At 40.7% G+C, this 21,040-nt stretch overlaps 1 protein-coding gene across 1 annotated transcript; it reads right to left on the reverse strand.

Annotated features, from left to right (window-relative positions):
• Positions 1–5,853: 5,853 nt before the first annotated feature.
• On the reverse strand, positions 5,854–18,180 carry LOC143933290 (uncharacterized). The gene is made up of 4 exons (XM_077456168.1): positions 18,005–18,180; positions 13,689–13,896; positions 10,484–10,539; positions 5,854–6,337 (listed from the first exon to the last, which is right to left on the reverse strand). The coding sequence occupies exons 1-4, from the start codon at positions 18,165–18,167 to the stop codon at positions 5,904–5,906; spliced, it is 861 nt and encodes a 286-aa protein (XP_077312294.1). The 5' UTR covers positions 18,168–18,180; the 3' UTR covers positions 5,854–5,903.
• Positions 18,181–21,040: the final 2,860 nt, after the last annotated feature.

Below are 21,040 nucleotides of genomic sequence, written 5' to 3' on the forward strand. Positions count from 1 at the left end.
GCTGTGTGCACCCCCAAAGACACTACCACCAACACCACCACCACCACCATATACCTTCCGCTTGAGTCACAGGAATTATTTTCCGATCCATATCAAGACATTTCCGATGCGCAGCCACTCTTGGCATTGGATCATGAAGAAGAGGTAGCAACAACCGCCACTGATGCTGCCTACTTTGAGATCCCTAATTATAGCGGTGGGGAAGGTGACGTCCATGATGACATGTCTAGTGATGTCACATGGGTGCCCACAATAGAGAAAGAGGAGGGGAGTTCAGAGGGAGATATGGAGCAGCAGATAGGGAGGAGAAGCAGGAAGAACTTACATTGCACAGGAGGGACAAAGCAGACTGCTAAAGTATGAGGCGCGAGGCATCAACTATGTACAGTCACATCTGGCGCTCCCAGGACGCCGGCACATGGCTCCGCAGTGTGGGATTTTTTTAACGTGTCTGCTGCTGACAATAGTGTTGCCATCTGCAATTTTTGCAGTCAACGCATAATCTACTTAGCGCATTGAAACAGGGCAAAATTACGCACGTGCCATGCATGGCACACGTCTTAAACTTGGTTGTGCAGCGATTTGTTGTCAAATACCCTGGGGTCCAGGACATCTTGTGGTAGGCAAGGAAAATCTCAGCCCATTTCAGAAGATCTTACACGGCCATGGCTCGCCTTGCTGACATTCAGCGGCGACACAATCTGCCGGTCAGACATCTTATTTGCGATTGCCCGACACGATGGAACTCAACCTTCTATATGCTTGATAGGCTGCTCCAGCAGAAATGTGCAGTTAATGTCTACCTGTATGAACTCTGAGGCAGAACAGGTTCTGGGGAGCTTGTTTTTTTTTCACCGCACCAGTGGCTGCTCATGCGCGATGCATGCAGACTTCTGCGGCCATTTGAAGAGATCACCAAACTGGTCAGTGGCAGCCATGGCATCATCAGTGACATGGTACCTTATGCCTTCTTTATGGAGCGTGCATTGTGTTGTGTCATTGATCAAGCCGTGGAGGAGCAGGAGCAGGAGCAGGAAGATGTGGAAGTCGCAATGCTGGATGAATTCCCAGGGGGGGGCTACTCTATCTGAGACAAGTCAACAACAGGAGTCTGAAGAGGAGTCAGAGGAGGATGGTGCCGGGGCGGATGAGGAGGAGCAAGAAGAACATGCTTTAAACCTTTCTGGGATCCCTGTTGTTGTGCGTGGATGGGGAGAGGAGAACAAGGAGGACGACATTATCCTGGATGATGAGCAGGAGCCAGGCCACCGCACCGCTTCCAGTTTAGTGCAAATGGGGGCCTTCATGCTCCAGTGTTTTAACAAGGACCCCCGTATAAAAAGCATAAGGGTCAAGGACCAGTACTGGGTGGCAACGTACTTAGACCCCCGGTACAAACACAAAATGGTGGAAATGTTACCACCGTCACAGAGGGCTGTCAGAATGGAGCACTTCCAGGCCTTGCTTCGAGAAATGCTGCATTCTGCTTTTGCGTACACTGGCAGAGGAGGAGTTCCCACTCCCAGAGAAAGAGTTGCGGGTACCAATCCAACATCGCCTGCAAGAAGAGGGTGATTTGAAGATGTTTTGGTGACTTCTGATATGAGGTCATTCTTTCAGCCGACCCATCAACAGGTCTCATCCAGATCCAGCATCAGGGAACGCCTAGACCGACAGGTGTCCGACTACATCGGGTTAATGGCCGCTGTGGATGTTCTGAGGAGTGATGAACCCCTGGACTATTGGGTGGGCAGGCTTGACCTCTGGCCAGAGCTTGCCCATTTTGCAATGGAACTGTTGGCTTGCCCCTCATTTCTAATTAAATTAAAGAAATTAATTTAAAATACAATAAATAAATTATGTAATACTAATAAAGTAATACTAGTGCTATATTAATTTGATTTATTAATTTGCTTTATAGTGAATGTTAAGTGGAACCCCAATCATTTTGGCTTTCTGATCTAACTTAGGCCCAATCTTCAGGTATTTTTCTCTTTGGTTAAGTCTAAATTGGTATATATATATATATATATATATAATATGGATATATACATGCGCATCTATGCAGGCTCATCATGGACATGCATGTTACATGTGCCCTATTTACTTTCAGGAAAAGGCCCCCATTTCTTTCGGCTCCAGTGGGATCACATTGGCGTTCTTTGACTGGGACACCTGGGAAATTGAGGTCAAAAAGATTGTCAGTGATTTTTAAACTACAACTATTTGGGGGAAAAAACACCTTTCGATGTCCCCTTTTTTGCCATGGGATAACACTTCCACTGACATCCCATCTACACGCTGATCTCTCTTCGTTTTTAACCACTTCCCGACCAGCGCACGACGATGTACGTCGACAGAATGGCACGGGCAGGCATATTGGCGTACATGTACGTCCAATATTCGTTGCCGCCGTGCCATCGGGAGCGCGCCGCCGGCGGCGCACTCCCGCGCTGGTCGGGACCCCCGTGAGTCCGGTCGCGGGACCCGCGGACTCGATCGCCGCGGGCATCCCCGCGATCGTCTCACGGAGCGGCCGAATGGAGGAAATGCTGTATAAACAACATTTTTCCATTCTGCCTAGCAACTAGTGACGCTGATCTCTGCTCCATGTGATTGGAGCAGAGATCAGTGTACACTAAATGAAAGCCCAACCCCCCCACAGTTAGTAACACACCCCTAGGAACACTTAACCCCTACACTGCCACCCACTGGTTAACCCTTTCACTGCCAGTGTCATTTACACAGGAATCACTGCATTTATATAGCAGTGATTACTGTATAAATGACAATGGTCCCAAAAATGTCTCAAAAATGTCCGATGGGTCCCCCACAATGTCGCAGTCACAATAAAAATCGCAGATCGCCGCCATTACTAGTAAAAAAATAAATAATAAAAAATTATTAATAAAAATGCTATAAAACGATCCCTATTTTGTAAATGCTATAACTTTTGCGCAAACCAATCAATAATCGCTTATTGTGATTTTTTTTACCAAAAATATGTAGAAGAATACGTATCGGCCTAAACTGAGGGAAAAAAAATTTTTTTTATATATTTTTGGGGGATATTTATTATTACAAAAAGTAAAAAATAATGCGTTTTTTTCAAAATTATCGCTCTATTTTTGTTTATAGCGCAAAAAATAAAAACCGCAGGGGTGATCAAATACCACCAAAAGAAAGCTCTATTTGTGGGAAAAAAAGGACGTTAATTTTGTTTGGGAGCCACGTCGCACGACCGCGCAATTGTCAGTTAAAGCGACACAGTGCCGAATCGCAAAAAGTGGTCTGGTCTTTGACCAGCAAATTGGTCCGGTCTGAAAGTGGTTAATGTTTCTTATTTGCAACATTCAGATATACACCATCTATTTCTAATGTGTAAGTAAATATTTCATAAACAATTTACATTTCATCTTGAAAAATTTTTATTTTGTAAAAAAAACTTATTGTGTGTATATTTTGTGCTTTAGATGAACCCTTTCTCTTTTTCCTCTGCACCCTTGAAGAAGGAATTTTCCGAAACACGTCGGGTGGAAGGAGAATGCTTCATACTTATGTTTGACATGGTGATATGTACTATGTTTAGAAAATCAATGTGCAAACCCGTTTTTATGTACAATTTCTAATAAATAACAGTTTTATTATATATATTTTTTCTTTTTTGACATTACTTGAAACGCTTCCATTTTGCATAAAATTATATGTTGCCTATAAAGTCCATCTAGGGAAACCCTTTTTCTTTTCCTTTTCTTAAAGTAAGGGTTTCAAGCCTGGTTCCTTCAGGGTTGGTACCAGGCTTGGGGGGCCTGGTGTGGTCTTGTCCTCCGGGGTCGCATGGAAGTCAGATATGAAGTCGTAGGGCAAAGTTGGATTGGAGGTGCTGTCCGACTTCCATGAAGGAGCAGTGTAAACCTGGCCTAATGCATGATATACTGATTCAATAACTTATTAAGTCTAAAGTCTTAACTTATTAAGTCTATTTAAGTCATGTCTCCACCCCTGCCCCTATCAGGGAACTCTATATTAACCCGTGCAATGCTTTGCTGATCAATATTGTGTTTTTGGCTTCCATTTGCTACTTGCTCTGTGTGCTACGTCTGATTCCAGTTACCAATCTTGGCTTGTTCTTGACTATTCTTACCTGCTTGTTGCCCCAACTTTTACCTGACTATCCTTTGTTGTCGCAGTCTGCTACTTCCTCTCTACCTCCCTGTAGTCTACCATGAGTGTGAGCTGGGAGGCCCTAGGGGTCGCGACCTGGAGCCAGACTGCAGTTAAATCTATCCCCACCACTAGGGGCCTCTGGTGAACTCCCGCTGGCTCTTAGATTCCACGCCCTGGAAAATCTCACGCTCTAGCTCCCAGTGTCATCCATGTTGGTACTACAGAGCACCTGCTCTCCCATATCACCTAGAGTTCCATTCGCAGCAGTTGGCCGTATGGGTCCACTACCTTATGGTGCATTGCAGACCCCAACGTGGTGCATCTGTCACCTGGACTCAAATGTCCTGACAACCATCTCTGAAAAAGTTGGCTTTTATGTTTTCCATCAATATGTGAAACCACCTTGAACTGCCTCGTTGCACTCCAAAACATAATACATTGTTATGTAAGTGTTCTGGCAAAATCATCACTTTAGCTGCTTCTTCAACTTCTGAAGTTGATAAGGGAAAACAAGGTAAACATCTTAATTTCAATGGTGGTTCATTGGTTATTATTTTCTTTTAGTAACAAAAAAAAAGGTTAAAGACACACAGTTGTGTTTATAATCTTTTATTAAAACAGAAAAACAGTTTTTAAATTAAAATTATTAAAATATTAAAATTACAGAATATTTAGCATTTTTATACATTTTATGTACAGTAGTTGTATTACAACTGTTGTATTACTGTTTACTATTGTATTACAACTGAATTCCAAGCAAACAGCCTAAAGAAGATCTTTGGGGTTATAATAAACACACTTAGTCACCTCATCATCACAACATCTTAAAGCTGCTGCTGCCCCACGTCAGCTCTATTGCCGCGTACACACGACCAGTTTTCCCATCAGAATTAACTCTAACGGTCTTTCTGATGGATTTCCGACGGAGTTCCGCCGAAACAGACTTGCCTACACACGATCACACCAAAGTCTGTTCATTTGGAATGAGATGATGTACGACGGGACTAGAAAAAGGAAGTTCAATAGCCAGTAGCCAATAGTTCCCCGTGTGTCGTTTTTGGTCCGTCAGAATAGCACACAGACGAACAGTTTTCCCGATAGGAATAGATTCCGTTGGAAAGATTGTTCTATTTCTAGGTCCGTCAGAATAAAGAATATCCGATGAAATGATTCCGTCTGAACTTTTCTGTCGGAAAGTCAGGTTGTGTGTACGCGGCATTAGGCCGAGAGCTGAGCAATCACATGACCACTGACCCATTTCTCAGTGTGCTGAGAGCAGAGAGCTGTGAAAAAATATCGAAAAAGAGATTTACAAAATATTTTGCCTCGGGGGGGGGGGGATTTGGTTGCAGGTGTGAAGCGCCGCCTCCCTAAAATGAGTTTTTGCAGGTTAGGATGTCTGATTTTTTTTTTTAAACTGCATGCAGGTGCTAATATGTACATCCATACAGCTCAACTGTACTTTATTGGTGTACAAGAGCAGAGTCCTAGCAAAGGATCCCATTAGGTGACAATAGCTGTCTGCATCCTAGCAACAATGGCTTTCAGGTGGCTAATGTTGCTTGTGTCCTAGCAACCAATAGGCTGTATTAACACTGTATGCATGAGAACATTACATAAATGTTACATGAGGTTGGACAACTTAAAAGGCAAGATCTTGCTGCCAGCAAGATCTTGTGGTTTGGGTTGTAATTTGAATATAGCCTAAAAATCATTGATTTGTTTTCAATTCTGATTTAGGATAGAAATTTGCTGGTGACCACAAGGAAAAAGAGCGTTTCCATCAAAGTGAAAAACATAGGTGCTAGATGATTTGCTGGTCCTCCACTTGTTGTAGCAGTCTTGGTAGTAACAGTTGTGGCAGTTGTTCCATTTGCAGTATTTGTGGAATTTGCATGAATTGTGGAACTTGCGGTACTTGTTGTGGTGTTTGTGGAACTTGCGGTACTTGTAAATCTTGTAGCGTTCGTGGAACTTGTTGTATTTGAGGTACTTGCGGTACTTGGAGTACTAGTAGTATTTGTGAAACTTGTGGTATTTGAGGTACTTGGAGTACTTGTGGAATTTGTGGTACTTATGAAACTTGTGGTGTTTGTGGAACTTGTGGTATTTGTGGCCATTGTGGCAGTTACGGTGTTTGTATTGGTAGAAGCCGTAGATGTTAAAGCAGCTGAAACAGAGAAAAAGTGAATTTACTTCATGGTAAAAATGAATTACTTTTGGTTAACTAATATTTAAATATATTACATTTTAGCACAAAAAAAGTATTAAAGCCAAAGCAAACGTAACTGTTCCCTAAAGAGTTACATTCAAGGAGATAAGTGACAAGGTTGCCAATGTAATTATGTCAGCTCTGAATTGAGCTTTATTGCCCACAAATTACATGTGTTATAGCTGAAGGCAACTGCAGATCAAAAAATAAGATGGCAGCTTTCTTGGCTGTAAAGAAAAGAAGGGGTTAGCTCTTCTTTAGGTCAATTATTTGGATTGAAGTCATATAACTCATTCAATTTCTTGCTTACACATTCACACAGGAAGATATCATAGAACTGCAATGTTGTTCCACACAGCATTTTGGAGTTAGATGTGTTTCGTTAGGGTGCTAAAGAATCTCAAATCTGACATCTGTATTAGGCCAACAATCTGGAGAACCATTTCATTTGCATATACTGTATGTGAGACTCAAGATGGATTAGGCTTTACGAAAGTAAAAAGCATACTATGTTCTCTATACTTTGCATAAGTTAGTGAATGTCTGATTGGATTTCTTTAGGAACAAACTTTTCTCTAGTGTTTAAATAGGAAAAAAGTCTAAGAAACTCCTCCTCAACCCTTATTTTTAGCTTGAGAGGCTCTACCTTGTAATTTGTACAGCTATGTTGTTCCAGCATCCCTCTGTCCCAATATACTATTAATGTACCTCTGTTGCAGAAATAAAAAGCTTTCTTTATAAACTAGGATAGGCATTTGGAACGTGAAAACCATTAGAAGGAAGGAAGGAAGCAGTTGACCTCATTAACTGTTTACCCCCACCCACTGTAGTTGTATTGTGAGCGGGCAGCAGCTCCAGGCCGGGTGAGGTACCTGCACACTGTGGCCTTTCTTTCAGGTTTGTGGCATGCAAGTGTGCGCCCCCTGTCGGCCCATGCTGTGATTGGACACAGCACGAGTTTGACAGCTGATTTCAGCCAATGATTTTATCTGTGTACAGTTTTACATGACTGTGCAATTACTAGTTAAAGTAGCACAGTCCCAAATAGCAAAAAATTGACTGGTCACGAAAGGGGTAAAACCTCCTAGTGAGCAAGTGGTTAAAACACACCATGTACCTGTCCTCCTCCTCTCACCCACCTCTACAGTTACATGCAGACATTATCACTGAGCACTGTTCTCACTGAATACATAGCCAGTGTCTTCCTCTGCAGATAGATCACTTTGTACCTTACTTTCTTGCATAGATCATTCATTTGGCAGTGTGTGCAGGGGCTGAGTAATCACCTAACTGCCTTTGTGGAGCAAATCTGTAGTACTGAAAACAGGAGAAGCGTGTCTCTAGAAGTCTGTAAAGCTCAACATACACTATACCAGGAGCATAAGTACAGGGGTCGCCATTGCGACCCAGCTTCATGCTCCAGGTGGCCCATGTGGCTCCCCTGTACACCTGGCTAGAAGAGAAGTGGGTAGCGACATGTAGAGGAACCGACATGTAGCTGCTGAATGCCTGCTTCTCCTCCTCCCCCTCCTGCAGACATTCAGTGGCTGCAGGAGGGAAATAGAAGGCATCAGTTCCTTTACATGCAATTCCCGCCACCTCCCTACCTCTGTCCTGGTATCCTGTGTGCTTCTCTGCTCCCTCCCCCTCTTAAGGCTGCCTGGTTTCCCCCCTCCCTCTCCTGTCAGCTGTTGCTTAAGGATCTGTCAGGATGGTGAGCGAGGAAGGAGCCTGTAAATGTGTCAAATATGTGTAAACTGTTTACTGTGCCTCAGTTTATGAATGAATAGGAAGCTCTGTACAGAGCTATTCCTGTTCATTCATTATATGCAGCTGAGGCTCTGAAGGTTCTAGTTATGCCTCTGCACTATACAATCTGATTGTACAATCTCCTTGAAATCTACCATCAACTATGTAGTGCAAAGTCTTGCCTGACTGGATACAGAGTGTTTGGATAGATATGTGTGTCCTCTTATATAGTTTTGGTAAATTTAAAGGAGATTATACAAAAATTGCACAATCAGATTGTACAGTGACCACCTTTATTCAACTAAAATGAACTAGTTCCATGATTGGTGCCCCAAATGTGAAAGCAATCACATGTGAAGAAATTCACAACAAACGCATCAAAACATACAAAAAAACATTCAAACCACAACATGCCAAAGTGTCCCATGAGCTACTTTGCCACATGTAGGGCAGCCCATTGAAATCAATGGGCTTCTCCATGGTTCTTGCAAAAAAAACACACCAAAAATGTGAGCTCCCACTACACTAGATGTGAATGGGGCCTGAAAGTAAAATCTGTGTGTTTGTGTCACCATATGCTCCATTTTCTTGTATAAAGCTGACCATACACTATGCAATCTGATTGGACAATCTCTGTACAATTTCCATACATTTAACAAAACTATTTAATAGGAGGACCCACTAGAACAATCTGTTCAGTTTGTATCAAATCAGGGAGCTCCTTGCACTACATAGCTGATGGTAGATCTAAAGGAATTTGTACAATCAGATTTCACAATGTATGGCCAAGGAAGAAGTAGGAAAGTGGGTGGAAATAAAAAAGAGGTGGTATAGTAAGGGAGGCGTGGTCCAGGATGGTAAAAGACACCATATTCTGTGATTGAATAAGGCAGTGCATGATGGGATGTGAAGTTTCCTGGATGGTCACATGATGATACAGGTAGTGAATGCTCATTTTTGAAAGTTTTGAGAGGTGCAGATTCAAAGCTGCCATGGACTAGATAAGTGGGAGATCAGCACATCGGGATAGCTTGGACAGAAAAGACATTCAAAAAGGTTTCTATGTTTTAAGAAAAGTGAAATTCTGCCTGAAAAGGCCAACTTAGCCTTTAAGTTAGATTCTGCATACATTTTTATATGATCAAAGCAAGTGTCAGGTGTCCTCACCTTTGACCTCTGAAGGAATATTCAAAGGCTCTAGTAATATACTGTTAAATTAGGTTTGTCAAGAGTTGTGAGGGGGTATACTGTATATAAATCTGGAGACCCTGTCATAGGGGATAGAAGGTGGACAACCTACTGCTGGTATGATGTGCAGGTGCCTAGACACAGCTTTCCAAGCCCTACTTTCACGATTGGATGCTGACAAGCCAAGCTCCAGCACTTCTGGTGCCGCTATATCCGATTCCACACATTCCCATTGCAGGCAGTTCTACAGATCAATAAGAATGTGAAGGAGATAAGAAGAGGTGGTTGGCCAGCTTCAACACTATCTGAAAGTGCTGGAGATGTGTCTATTAGGACAACCTAGGATTCAGCCGTGATAGGATTGTTTTGTTGCAAGCACCTCTAGGTTCCTGCACGTTATACATGCCCCAGTTTGCATACATGAGTCTCTTTAAAGCGGTGTTTCAGCTGTAAAAAAACATTTTTAAAAATCAGCAGCTAAAAAAAAAGTAGCTGCTGACTTTTAATAAGGAGACTTACCTTTCCAGGGCGCCTGCAATGTCAGCTGCCGAGGCCGACATGTCCCTCGGCTTTCGGGTCCCAGTGCTGCCATTCGTACTAAGGGAAACAGGCAGTGGAGCCTTGCGGCTTCACTGCCCGTTTCCTACTGTGCATGCGCGAGTCGCGCGGCGCTTTGTGAATGGGGCGTGCTGTGTTAGGGAACACACAGTTCCCAGAACACAGTGCGCCCCATTACCCAGAAGACCGAAGATCACAGAGGAGCAGGAAAAAGGCAGATTAGGAAGACTGCCTAGCAACAGGGATTTCTGACCAGGCAAAACATTTTTTTTATCAAATGTTTTTTTTTACATTTTTTTTACATTTTTTTAATAATATTAATGCTCTTTTTTTTCAGGGTGGCCCTCCACACTTTAATTTTATTATTGTGAAATGTGAATAAGATAAGACATTCCACAAGAAAGCAAGATTTATCAAGGCTATTGATAGGCTGGGCCAGAGCCTGGGAGTGTTTTCCATTTTGAAAGATAAAGACATGTCAAAAGATCTCTCGCCCAGGTTCCACACACATTTAACAACCATGGGATTTTTTTCCTTGCCACCCGAGCCTTATTTTATACTATACATACCCCCAAATACAATTCTGAATCACTAAAAGAGGAAACTTACCAACTGAAACATTTCTGTATACTTGAAATGCTCCATTTGTGTCATTGATTAAAGCACTGAAAGATAAAAAAAATATGTTAATAATAGTCAGTAAAGTCAAATTATAAAAAATACAGCTTCCTCTGAATTACTATTACTATTGATCCCTTGATTGCAGAAGGAGTCAAAAATGTAATGTACCTAGCATCCTATCCCCCACCCCCAGCCCCCCCCCCCCCCCTCAGTAGGATGCTAGGTGCATTTCATTTTTGCCTCCTTCTGCAATCAAGGGAGCAATGATTTTTTGTCCTGGTCTGTTCAGGGTTTCACAAGCTGGTAGTTTGAATGCTTCCCCCTGCTTCTAGAAGAAATTTCTGGAGCTTAGGAAGGGAGAATTCAAATGGCCAGCCTGGATGTTATTCAGGGCATAGCCAATCCCTGGGAAAGTGCACCCAGATGGTGTCTGGGAAGCTCATAAATAGTTTGGAACTCTGGAGAGGGTGTCTTTCCCCAGTAAGGAGAGTTCCAAGCCTCAAGGGCTATTGCCCCTAAGGCTGCCTATGGACTGTGTTGGTGTTCTTTGAGGTCTCAGCAGTGGCAGAGATTGGACCTGGAAGCGATCTGAAACTAACTGCAGGACCAAAGGGATCTGATCTAGAGCATGACTGTCCCACTCATTGGATTGTGTCCGGAGGAAGCTGGAAAGTGCACAGCTGTCCTGGAGTGAGTAATGACCCTGAATTGATTCCTGGTGACTGTGAGCTTTGGGATATATAGGTGCCAGAGGTAGAAATCTGGGTCACAATCCTGCACAATGCCCTTTTGTCTATTTTAGTCAGCTGACCATGTCCGCCGCGCTTACAGTATGCTTATCAGATGATGGTTTTCCAGAAACTGTATATGCCATCATAATCTTTGATACTGTGCCTTGCGACACCACAGATAAATTAACAACTTTAATCATAGAAGCACCAGCTAAGCAGGCACCAACAAATTGCCCTCTTTGAAACTTAGTAGGCTTTGACATGAGTCTGTATTACTAGCAGTGCACGCAGTAAATGATGAAAGTGAGGCTTCCCACCTGTTAGCTATGCATTTCACAGACAGCAGAAGCAAAAGCAAAAGAATGTTACATCACTTCCACTGTTGTCGACAATACAGTGCCTACCACAGACTGTAGCCTTTTTGAAGGTTTTTCACACACTGGATGGGACGTTTGTTTTTATTTGTGCTTTTTAAATAAAATAACCTTTGATACTACACTATGGGAGCCCATACCTCTTCCTTATGTGGATATAATACTGGGATTTCACTGAAGTATTCTGTTTCTATTTGGGAATTGCTGGATATAACAAAGGAACGCCTAAGCATCCAGAACTGGTGAATCAGTTGGAGGAGCCACCAAGGGACAGGACGTCCGTTTATCCATATATGCCAACTACCAATGCAGGGGTAATAGGAGCTGGTGAGTGGGGACCCGCAAGGGGGAGCACAAGAGTCACTTGAATATCTCAGCACTCTGTCACTTGGGGATTCCCTGCATCTGTTACAGCAAGATCGCACATTTTTTTGATTGCATTATTTATACTTTCTTTTTTGATTGGACTATTAATACTTTTTTGACATGCACACATGAACTGTTAGGCCGCGTACACACGGGCGGACTGTCTGACGGACTTGGTCCGCTGAAACGTGTTTCAGCGGACAATCCGCTCGTGTGTGGGCTTCAGCGGACTTTTTCAGCGGACAGTCTGGCGGACTAAGTCTTTCGGAATTTCCGTAATATTGTCCGTCCAAACTTGGTTTCAGCGGACAGTCCGCTCGTGTGTAGGCTAGTTCGACGGACTAAGTATGGCGCATGCTCAGAAAGGATTTACACGGCCGAAGGTTGCATTGCAGTGTATTGGACGTCGAATTTCTAGTCCCGTCGTACGTGCCGTACACGTCATCACGCAAGCTTTCAGCGGACTGTCTGTTCGTCGTGTGTGGTCAAGTCCGTTCATTCAAAAGTAGGACGGACTGTCTGTCGGATTGTCTGACGGACTTAGTTGGCCAGACAATCCGCCCGTGTGTACGCGGCCTTAGTCACATATTTTATAATTTATTTTTACATTTAAATTATAATTTATTTTTTATTAATTTGTGATCACTAGGTTGTGGTTGGATAATTTAAGGATATATATATATATATATATATATATATATACATATATATATATATATATATATATATATATATACATATATATATATACCTTTGTGATTTTTTCGGTGCTATTTCAATTTTTTTTGGGGGGTTATTAGGTTTACTCCAACTAATTCCATACAGCTGTGAAGTTAGATGTTACTTCATATTGCTGTTTTCTGTATATATTTAGTTCACTGTATGTCACATTATATGATGGTTTATGTCATTCAAACACTTGAGGTTTTAACCAGTGAAGTATAGTATCTTTTGGCTTATTCATCGTTATACACAGAGGATTTGAGTAACCACCTTCTGGCCTTAGGTAGCGCCGCTAACCCCATTTTGCTTTACATAAGATTAATTCTGATTGGTCACTATTGATTTCTGACCTTTATTGTTACTGAATAAACCCTACTGATGTAACTAGCTGGTGGTGAAAATGTTGACGCTGATTAAAGCCTTCATTTTTATAATATACTGTCCCCTTTTCAGCCCTCTGCTCCAGTCTCTATTTATGCTGATGACTGCCCTGTATAGGCTGGTGGGGACTAGACATCATTGCTATCTTTTATAGTAATTAGCGAAAGGGCACATGTGACCTACATTATCCATTGTTTCAGTAAAATGGTGTAGTTGTATTCTCCGACGTTAATAAACCTACAAAAATAATATTTGATGTGGCTTCTGTCTTTTTCAGCACGACTGAACATTTTTTAATCTTTGCGCTTATTGCACACAATCCCCTAACCTTGGTCTTTATTTCAAATAGAATTATTGGCAACCCTACATTCACCAACCAAAGGCTAGCATTTGAGAAGTGCTTTGAGGTGCTGTATGAAATTCCTCTGATATCCTCAACAGGAACTAGTAATGCGTATATCCAGGCTGCCACAATATGACAATACTAAAGTCACTCCGAAGGGATAAATAACAACATGCAATGTGCACTGAATGTAGCACACTATAGTATGACTTATGCAACTATGAAATGTAAACTGTACTTTTTGTGGGAAACCATAATTATTACAAATAACTTACCTAAATTTGATGGAGGTAGAGTTTAGCAATGTTGGTGATGTCCATTTTGCTGTAAATGAGGTGTCATTAGATGAGAAATTACCCCAAATGCCTCCAGTACAAGTCACAAAGCCATTTGGTAATGATGACCAGTTTCCCACAGGGGTATTGTTTGATAGAACTTGTAAGAGCACTGTGCCATTTGTGCTGTTAGTTGATGTAAAATATACTGTGGATGAAGCACAAAGAAAACATTCTTAGTCAGATTTACAAATATGTTATCATACTGTATATGCAAAAGATTATTATGATTTTGTCATCAGCTCAGTCTCCAATGTGAGATGTGGACCACTCATACAGTACATATTTGATCATACATGTGTATATGTAAGAAGATCAGTACTAATAATAATAATAAATAATATAAAAAATAATAATAATAATAGTAATAATAAACTGTGTTGTCCCCCCTATACATTGTAAAGCGATGCGGAAACTGTTGGCGCTATATAAATCGTGAATAATAATAATAATAATAATACTAATCCCAATTTAAGTTGCAACAGGATGGCTACTTCTTATGTGCTGCAATCTTTATTACCCTGATGCCAGGTAATGGTACCAGGGCATCTTCATTCCCAATGCTCCTAATAGAATTAAATATTATTATACCTTTTTATATAAAAAAAAAAAAAATTAAAAAGCCCTGCATGTTCCTGTGACATTTCATAACTCTCTTGTGACTAAACTTTGCTTGAGAAACTACAAGAGCACTCCATAAGATCAAAGGATGATCCATTATGTTTTCTTTTATGTTTTCTTTTAAAAGTCCACTGTTGGCTTAAGTCACTTAAGTTGGCTTGATGTCAGGATCCATCCAAATGCCTGACTGACAGCTGAAAGAGCCTCCCGGTGTGCCACTGAGAGCCTGAGCCAGCCACTCAGAGCGCACCCAAGAACTGAGCAATCATCGGTCTTTGATCTCTCTGGTTCTTGGTCTTGCAGGCATTGGGGGACAGATGCAACATCCACCTAGGTGAGTATGAATGTTTATTTTTTTTAAATACTGCGCTTCTCTTTTAAGTCTTTTTACCTCCCATTAAGTACTTTGGATTGTAAGCTCTCTCCATTATAATTTATGGATCTCTAACACATTGTCTAACATGTAAATCATTTTAACAATGCAAGGTAATACTGATCAGGCGGAGGGAATATACATAGTTGGGTACTTGAGTGACAGTATGGTTAGAGCATAAATAGAGCCATGGTAGCTACTAATATGGCCTATCAGGGAAGTCTTGGTTTGACTCTGAGGTGTACCCTTTCAAATCCTAGTCCTGATGCAAGATAAGTCATCATGCTTTAATCATTACTAATTTTTCTATTGAGCATTTCTTGTTGGAATAGTTGATGTATTTCATTCACAACAGAGGTCATCAGAGGCCTCTCGAAGTTCAAGAATGTGGAAACCCTTGTTTTCTATAACATGGAAGGAAGAAAGAAGGGAAGTAGTGAAGGAACTAAGACTGGTATTATTACAGTGACACCCAGACTTGTGAGCCTTGTAGTGGTTGCACCATTAATGGTCAGCTTGGCTTTCTGGCCTTCAAAACTCATCTTGGTTTAAAGGACTGAAACTGATGACAATAATGAAGATTGCTATTAACTCAGAATAACATTCAGTCTGATTTATAACTTTTCCCATATCCCCTCTTAGACAGCTGTTACCAGAACAAGTGTCCACCCATTCCTGTTCCAGCGACAACTGCAAATTTTTCAATTACCCATTACCTTCTGTCTCGGTAACAATGGCCACCATGACAAATAAATAGGGTGATTCTCCCCTTGGGGCAAAATATAGCAATACAAGCCTTCAGAAGAGGTAAAGGGTAAGAGCACAAGTCCATGAGTGTGTGTCCAGAATAATTGTATTATTTGTTGCATTTAATAAGAAAGACCATTTTTAATTCAATGCAACACACAATAGAATTATTCCGAACACATATAAGTGCTCCTATCCCTTTACTTGTCTTTGTATTGCTACAAGAATCTATCCAAGGCTCCTATAATGCTGCCTGGGGATCTACACATACCACTTCATCATATAAGCAGTAATAATTATAATAAAAAGAACAATAATAAAACCTGACAGGTATTTCAACACTTCCCCACTCTACCAAAAACGGTCTGTTTATACCCAATTGCCCATATACTTGCATGAAGCTTCTAAGAAGGTTTGCCTTAAAAACTGACAGATGGAAACAACTGGAAAGCCTGTGAGAAAGGACCTTAAGTGAGGCAAAACCAACTAAAAAGAGCAAAAATTACTCTCAGTATGCTCAGATGAAAGAGAAGCAATTAACCATTTAATGTATAGACCAAGCAGCTATATACATAGACCTCATAGGAAGCCAATGTGTCCATGCGCTTAGAGATAAAGTTCTTTATTCAAGGCTATTTTAACAAAAATAAAATATACTCTGTGAAGTTGTTTTGATTTATGCAGGCACAGAATCCTTCTATTATTTTTCAAGTAAATGATAGCACTTCATCCATAAACAAGCTTTGCAGTAATACATATTTTGTTATCCAATATAACAAATTGGACTGAAATCTATGCGCCAAACTTTCTCTGCTAGTCTTTCTGTTATAGGCAGTCCCTGAGTTACAAACATCCATTTTCCGTACAACTCGTACTTACAAACAGGGAGACAACAGGAAGTGAGAGAAAATCTACTCTTAGGAAAGAGAATTCCCTCCTGTAAGCATTATCATGGGAAAAAGTGTCTCTACTGAAGCTTTATCAACATTTCTTATTTCCACAACAACCCAAAATTTCAAATTGTCACAGGAACAGAAAGTGAGGTTAACACTTCTGAACAGGGGTATAGACCGCAAAACAAATGTTACAGGGGTGTTATTTCTTCCCTGTGCTGTCCAAAAAATTTAAAATATATTTTTTTGGCTGGAGTTATACTTAAAAAATGTACCTGTTCCAACTTGCATACAAATTCAACTTAAGAACAAACTTATAGAATGCATCTTGTGTGTAACCTGGGGACTGCTTGTATCTATAGAATGCAGTTTTAACGAACAGTTCCAAACATTTTTTTTTACCCCCGAGGCTTTCTTAACAAATTTGCAGCGCATGCTGTGAAGTTATTTCAATCTATGCAATCACTGCACTAAGGACCCAAGATTATATATCAGACTTTGCCCTTTCAATAAATGACCTTTCTGTAATGTTCTACGTGGGATGCAATTTTAACAAGCATTTCTATTCAAGTGATATCACAAGCAGGGTCATCTAGAATATATTCCCATCCAAAGAGCCATCTCAGCCTGTGAGCTAAATTAAAATAATCTATGTGTGCATGGCCAGCTTTAGGGCCTGCTTATGCTATGTGAAGTGACTGACATTTTTCTGGGCCTGATCAATACCAGTTACGACAAGGGCACCTAGAAAACAAAGGGTTCAAAGTTTGAGTCAATGACCAACATCAGTCATTCAGAAAAGGAGTTCTAACTTTTTAAGCAATTCTGATTAGTAATCTATTACAGAGCCAGACACCGCCAAAGAACTAGGGGGATGTCATCAAAGGCAGCCATTATATTTCTTCAAGTACACGTTTTCTGGACTTGCTCCCACCCTGTCCACCTTTTGGCAATCTTTGAAAACTAAAATAAAAATATATTCAGGAAAGCCTTCCCCATCTCCACCTAAGCCCTTGTACACATGGTCGGAGATTCCGAGAACCAAATCCGTCGGATTTTGTCCGTCGGATTTTGTCCGACGGATATTGTCCGAAACTGTTGTATACACACAGTCGGACAAAGTTGTCAGAAAATCTGACGTGATGACGTTATTTCGTTACGATGGGACTATGTTCACGCTAGTAGCCAATAGCTTTGGTGTAGGAATTTGATCTCAGCATGCGTGGCACTTTGTCCGATCGGAATTCTCTACACATGATCGGAGTATTTTGTCGGAAAATATTTCCGGCAAGTTGGAAAAGTTGGTCCGACGGATATTCCGACGGAAACAGTCCGATGCAGGCCACACACAGTCGGAATATCCGACAAAACGCTCCGATCGGACACATTCCGACGGAATCTCCGACCGTCGGACAAGGTGTGTACAAGGGCTAAGAACTGTACTTGAGTCACCTCCATCAGATCATCACCTGCCGCGATTACCTTTTGTACCAAAAACAGTTGGTGCTATATAAATCCTATATAATAATAAAAATAATAAAAATAATGTATTACATTTAAAAAATCCAACATTTGCTAACGTAAGATTTGAAGAACAAAAAAATCAATGAAGTATCACTTACCTGTGTAAACAAGGTCACTGGTAATACTACTTGCTGAGACATTCACTGTATAGCGACTGGTAGTGATAGCAGTGCCTCCTATCTCAGGGCAGGTAGACTGTGCATTAGCCAATGTGACAATGGCACATAGAAGCAGAAGAGCAGTAGATCTTATGAGTGACATTCTGTGACTTGAATGGATCATCAGCATCTGTATTCATTTCCCTTCTTGTACTCTTTTTATAGCCAGCTGTTACAGAGATGCACATGAACAGGGCAGGACCAGAAGTATAGATTATGGTTTCTGTTCTGCCCCTTTTTTTTTAGCTGGTTATGACATCATTTCTCATGCCAAGATTATTAACGCACATTCTTTGACTTAATTAATTAGAACAGAACTTGAAATACAAGGGAAGTTATCTTGTGCAATACATCACATGTCATATTTTACTAAATTGGAAAATATTTCACAGTAAAGCAAAACTTGAAACATAATAGCAAAAACACCTTATTTAATACAACAGGTATTTAATTTCACTAACATATAACAAATACATTTTTCATAAGGTGGCAGCATTATACCTTCTTCGGAATACTGGCTACTTAAAGAAAGCTTACTAGATTTTCAAAATGATATTTGGGGCATCCTACTCGCCATGGCCAAGTCCACTTCTAACCATGGCTACAATGCTGTGTCCGGCTCCCAGGGAAGAACACAGAGATAACCATTTTCCAGGAAAAGACCCCTTGCAATGGGAAATGTCCCTGAAAAAAGGGGTAAATGGTAGATTAGGAACATATTTAGACTGGCATATAGGAGACTTTTTTTGTACACTAAAATCACCTTTCCCATTGAACACATTTCACAAAATGTAAAACATTTTGCACAAATCTCACAACTTTGCTGAAATTTCAAGGAAATTAAAACTCTCAGTTTCGTTCATCCCTACCTCATATCAGTGGATTCTATACTAGATGACTCCTGGAAAAGGAAAACAAAATGTGATTAATGATAAAATACCTACCTAAACTGAACGTTTCTATCCTCCAAGCATGTAAATCATATTCCACCCCACATACATATGTGACAAGATAATAACAGTCACATTTTGCCATAATGGGTTTCAACTTTAAAGTCTTATTTAAGGGAATGTAGGTTGATTTGAAATGAAAATACATATATCAAAGAAAATTGTTCATTGCTATTAAACATTGAATACTTGCACAAAGGGCAGCAAGATGTCCTCATTGGAATATACATTGAACTATATAGAAAATGAATATAACCAACATCGAAAGTTACAAATCCAAAAAAGGCCTATTTTGGTCCTACCAAAAAGGGCCACAATGTGGTGGGAGGGATGGATGAGTCAAAAACAACTGTTTTTCAAAGCTAGAGTGCCCTCCCACAGTCTTGGAATGTATATACAATCCACAAAATCATCCAGGTCACATAATAATACATTGGAGAGCCCAGCTAAGATCTATGGTCTAAAACATAATAATATTTAATTATAAACAGATACATCACAACGATTAAACAGAATAGCCAGTATCATATTCAATAAATATAAGTGTATTTACCCAAATATCAAGTAGATAAAAATTTATAAAATTGGCTCAAAAAAATGCCAAAGTTAGGGGTATCCCACAAGAATTTCAGAGGATGGGATAGATCACCAGATATGCTCTGGATATCAGGCATCAAATCCTGTAAACAAAAGTCCTTAGGAGGTAATTACTCCAGCAAGATAAACATGGGATTTACAAATAGATAAGCAGTTCTGAACCTGGAGGAGTGGGAACAGGAGTCTATCTAACTTTCAACAAGTAACAAGTATTCAATGTTTGATAGTCATGAACAATTGTATTTTCATCTCAATTCAACCGCCTCTCTCCCTGAAGAAGTGTTTAAAGTTGAAACACGTTGGATTTCAAATGTAAAGCTGTCAAAATTTGACTGTTATTATCTTGTAACATAAATTTGTGGGGTTTTGATTTAATATTATATATTGGGTGTATTGCAGTCATATAATATTATCAGCTGAAATAGTTTTTTTTTGTTTTTTTTCATTGTTGATTTTAATACTAATGTTTTTGTTGCCTGAAAAATCCCAGTTTCTTTTGTAAGCTTTCTTTAACCTGTTGCCGACCAGCCGCTATCATTATATTTTGACCACTTAAGAGCTGTGGGGGGGGGGGTCTTGTTCCCGCGGAGCGACGCCAGAGCCAATGCGCGTGGCTGGTGGCTGCAATGTCAGCTGGCCACCCCCAATTGCTCCACCGAAAGCCAGAATGGGGATCTCTCAAAGTAAACAGACAGATCCCCGTTCTGACAGGGGAGGAGAGAGGGATCTGCTGTTCCTAGTGATTAGGAACAACAATCTCTCTCCTCCTTCAGTCAGTCCCGTCACCCCACAGTTAAAAACACCTCCCAGGGAACACATTTAACCCCTTGATCACCCCCTGGTGTTACTCCTTTCCCAGACAGTGACATTTCCACAGTAATCAGTACATTTTTATAGCACTGATCGCTGTATACATGTCAATGGTCCAAAAAAAGTGTTAAAAGTGTCCGATCTGTCTGCCGCAAACTCATAGTCCCACTAAAAATCTATGATTACCACGATTACTAGCAAAAAGTAAAAAAAATTTGTCGGTATTTTTTTGTTTATAGCGCAAAAAAATAAAAACGCAAAGGTGATCAAATATCACCAAAAGAAAGCTCTATTTGTGGGAAAAAAAGGACATAAATGTTGTTTGTGTACAACGTCGCATGACCATGCAATTGTCAGTTTTTTATGCAGTGCTGTAAAAAAATGGCCTGGTCAGGAAGTGAGTAAATCCTTCCTGGGCTGAAGTGGTTAACTGGGCATTTACTGTACCATCTTTTAAGTCCATTGTTCATGAGGCTTCACAGTAAGTCCCAATCTCAGCTGATACATGGTCTATCATTTACTTTTGTTTCAGCAGGTTTCTGAAGAAGGAGGGCAAGATGCAACCATGGAAGTGACATACCTTGCCGCGGCGACATAGGACGGAAGTCTCGAAGAAAAA

The sequence above is a fragment of the Lithobates pipiens genome, unplaced genomic scaffold (genome assembly GCF_037356315.1).
Source record: "Lithobates pipiens isolate NorthernLeopardFrog02 unplaced genomic scaffold, aLitPip1_a1.2 Scaffold_27, whole genome shotgun sequence".
NCBI classification, from domain to species: domain Eukaryota; kingdom Metazoa; phylum Chordata; class Amphibia; order Anura; family Ranidae; genus Lithobates; species Lithobates pipiens.

What these genes read in the sequence shown, in the direction of transcription:
- LOC143933290 (XM_077456168.1), bottom strand. Translation starts at nt 18,167, where the DNA reads ATGTCACTCATAAGATCTACTGCTCTTCTGCTTCTATGTGCCATTGTC. An exon ending in CAGTGACCTTGTTTACACAG is followed by an intron (nt 13,897 to 18,004) that starts GTAAGTGATACT and finishes CTTCATCCACAG; the next exon opens with TATATTTTACATCAACTAAC. An exon ending in TCTACCTCCATCAAATTTAG is followed by an intron (nt 10,540 to 13,688) that starts GTAAGTTATTTG and finishes TTTATCTTTCAG; the next exon opens with TGCTTTAATCAATGACACAA.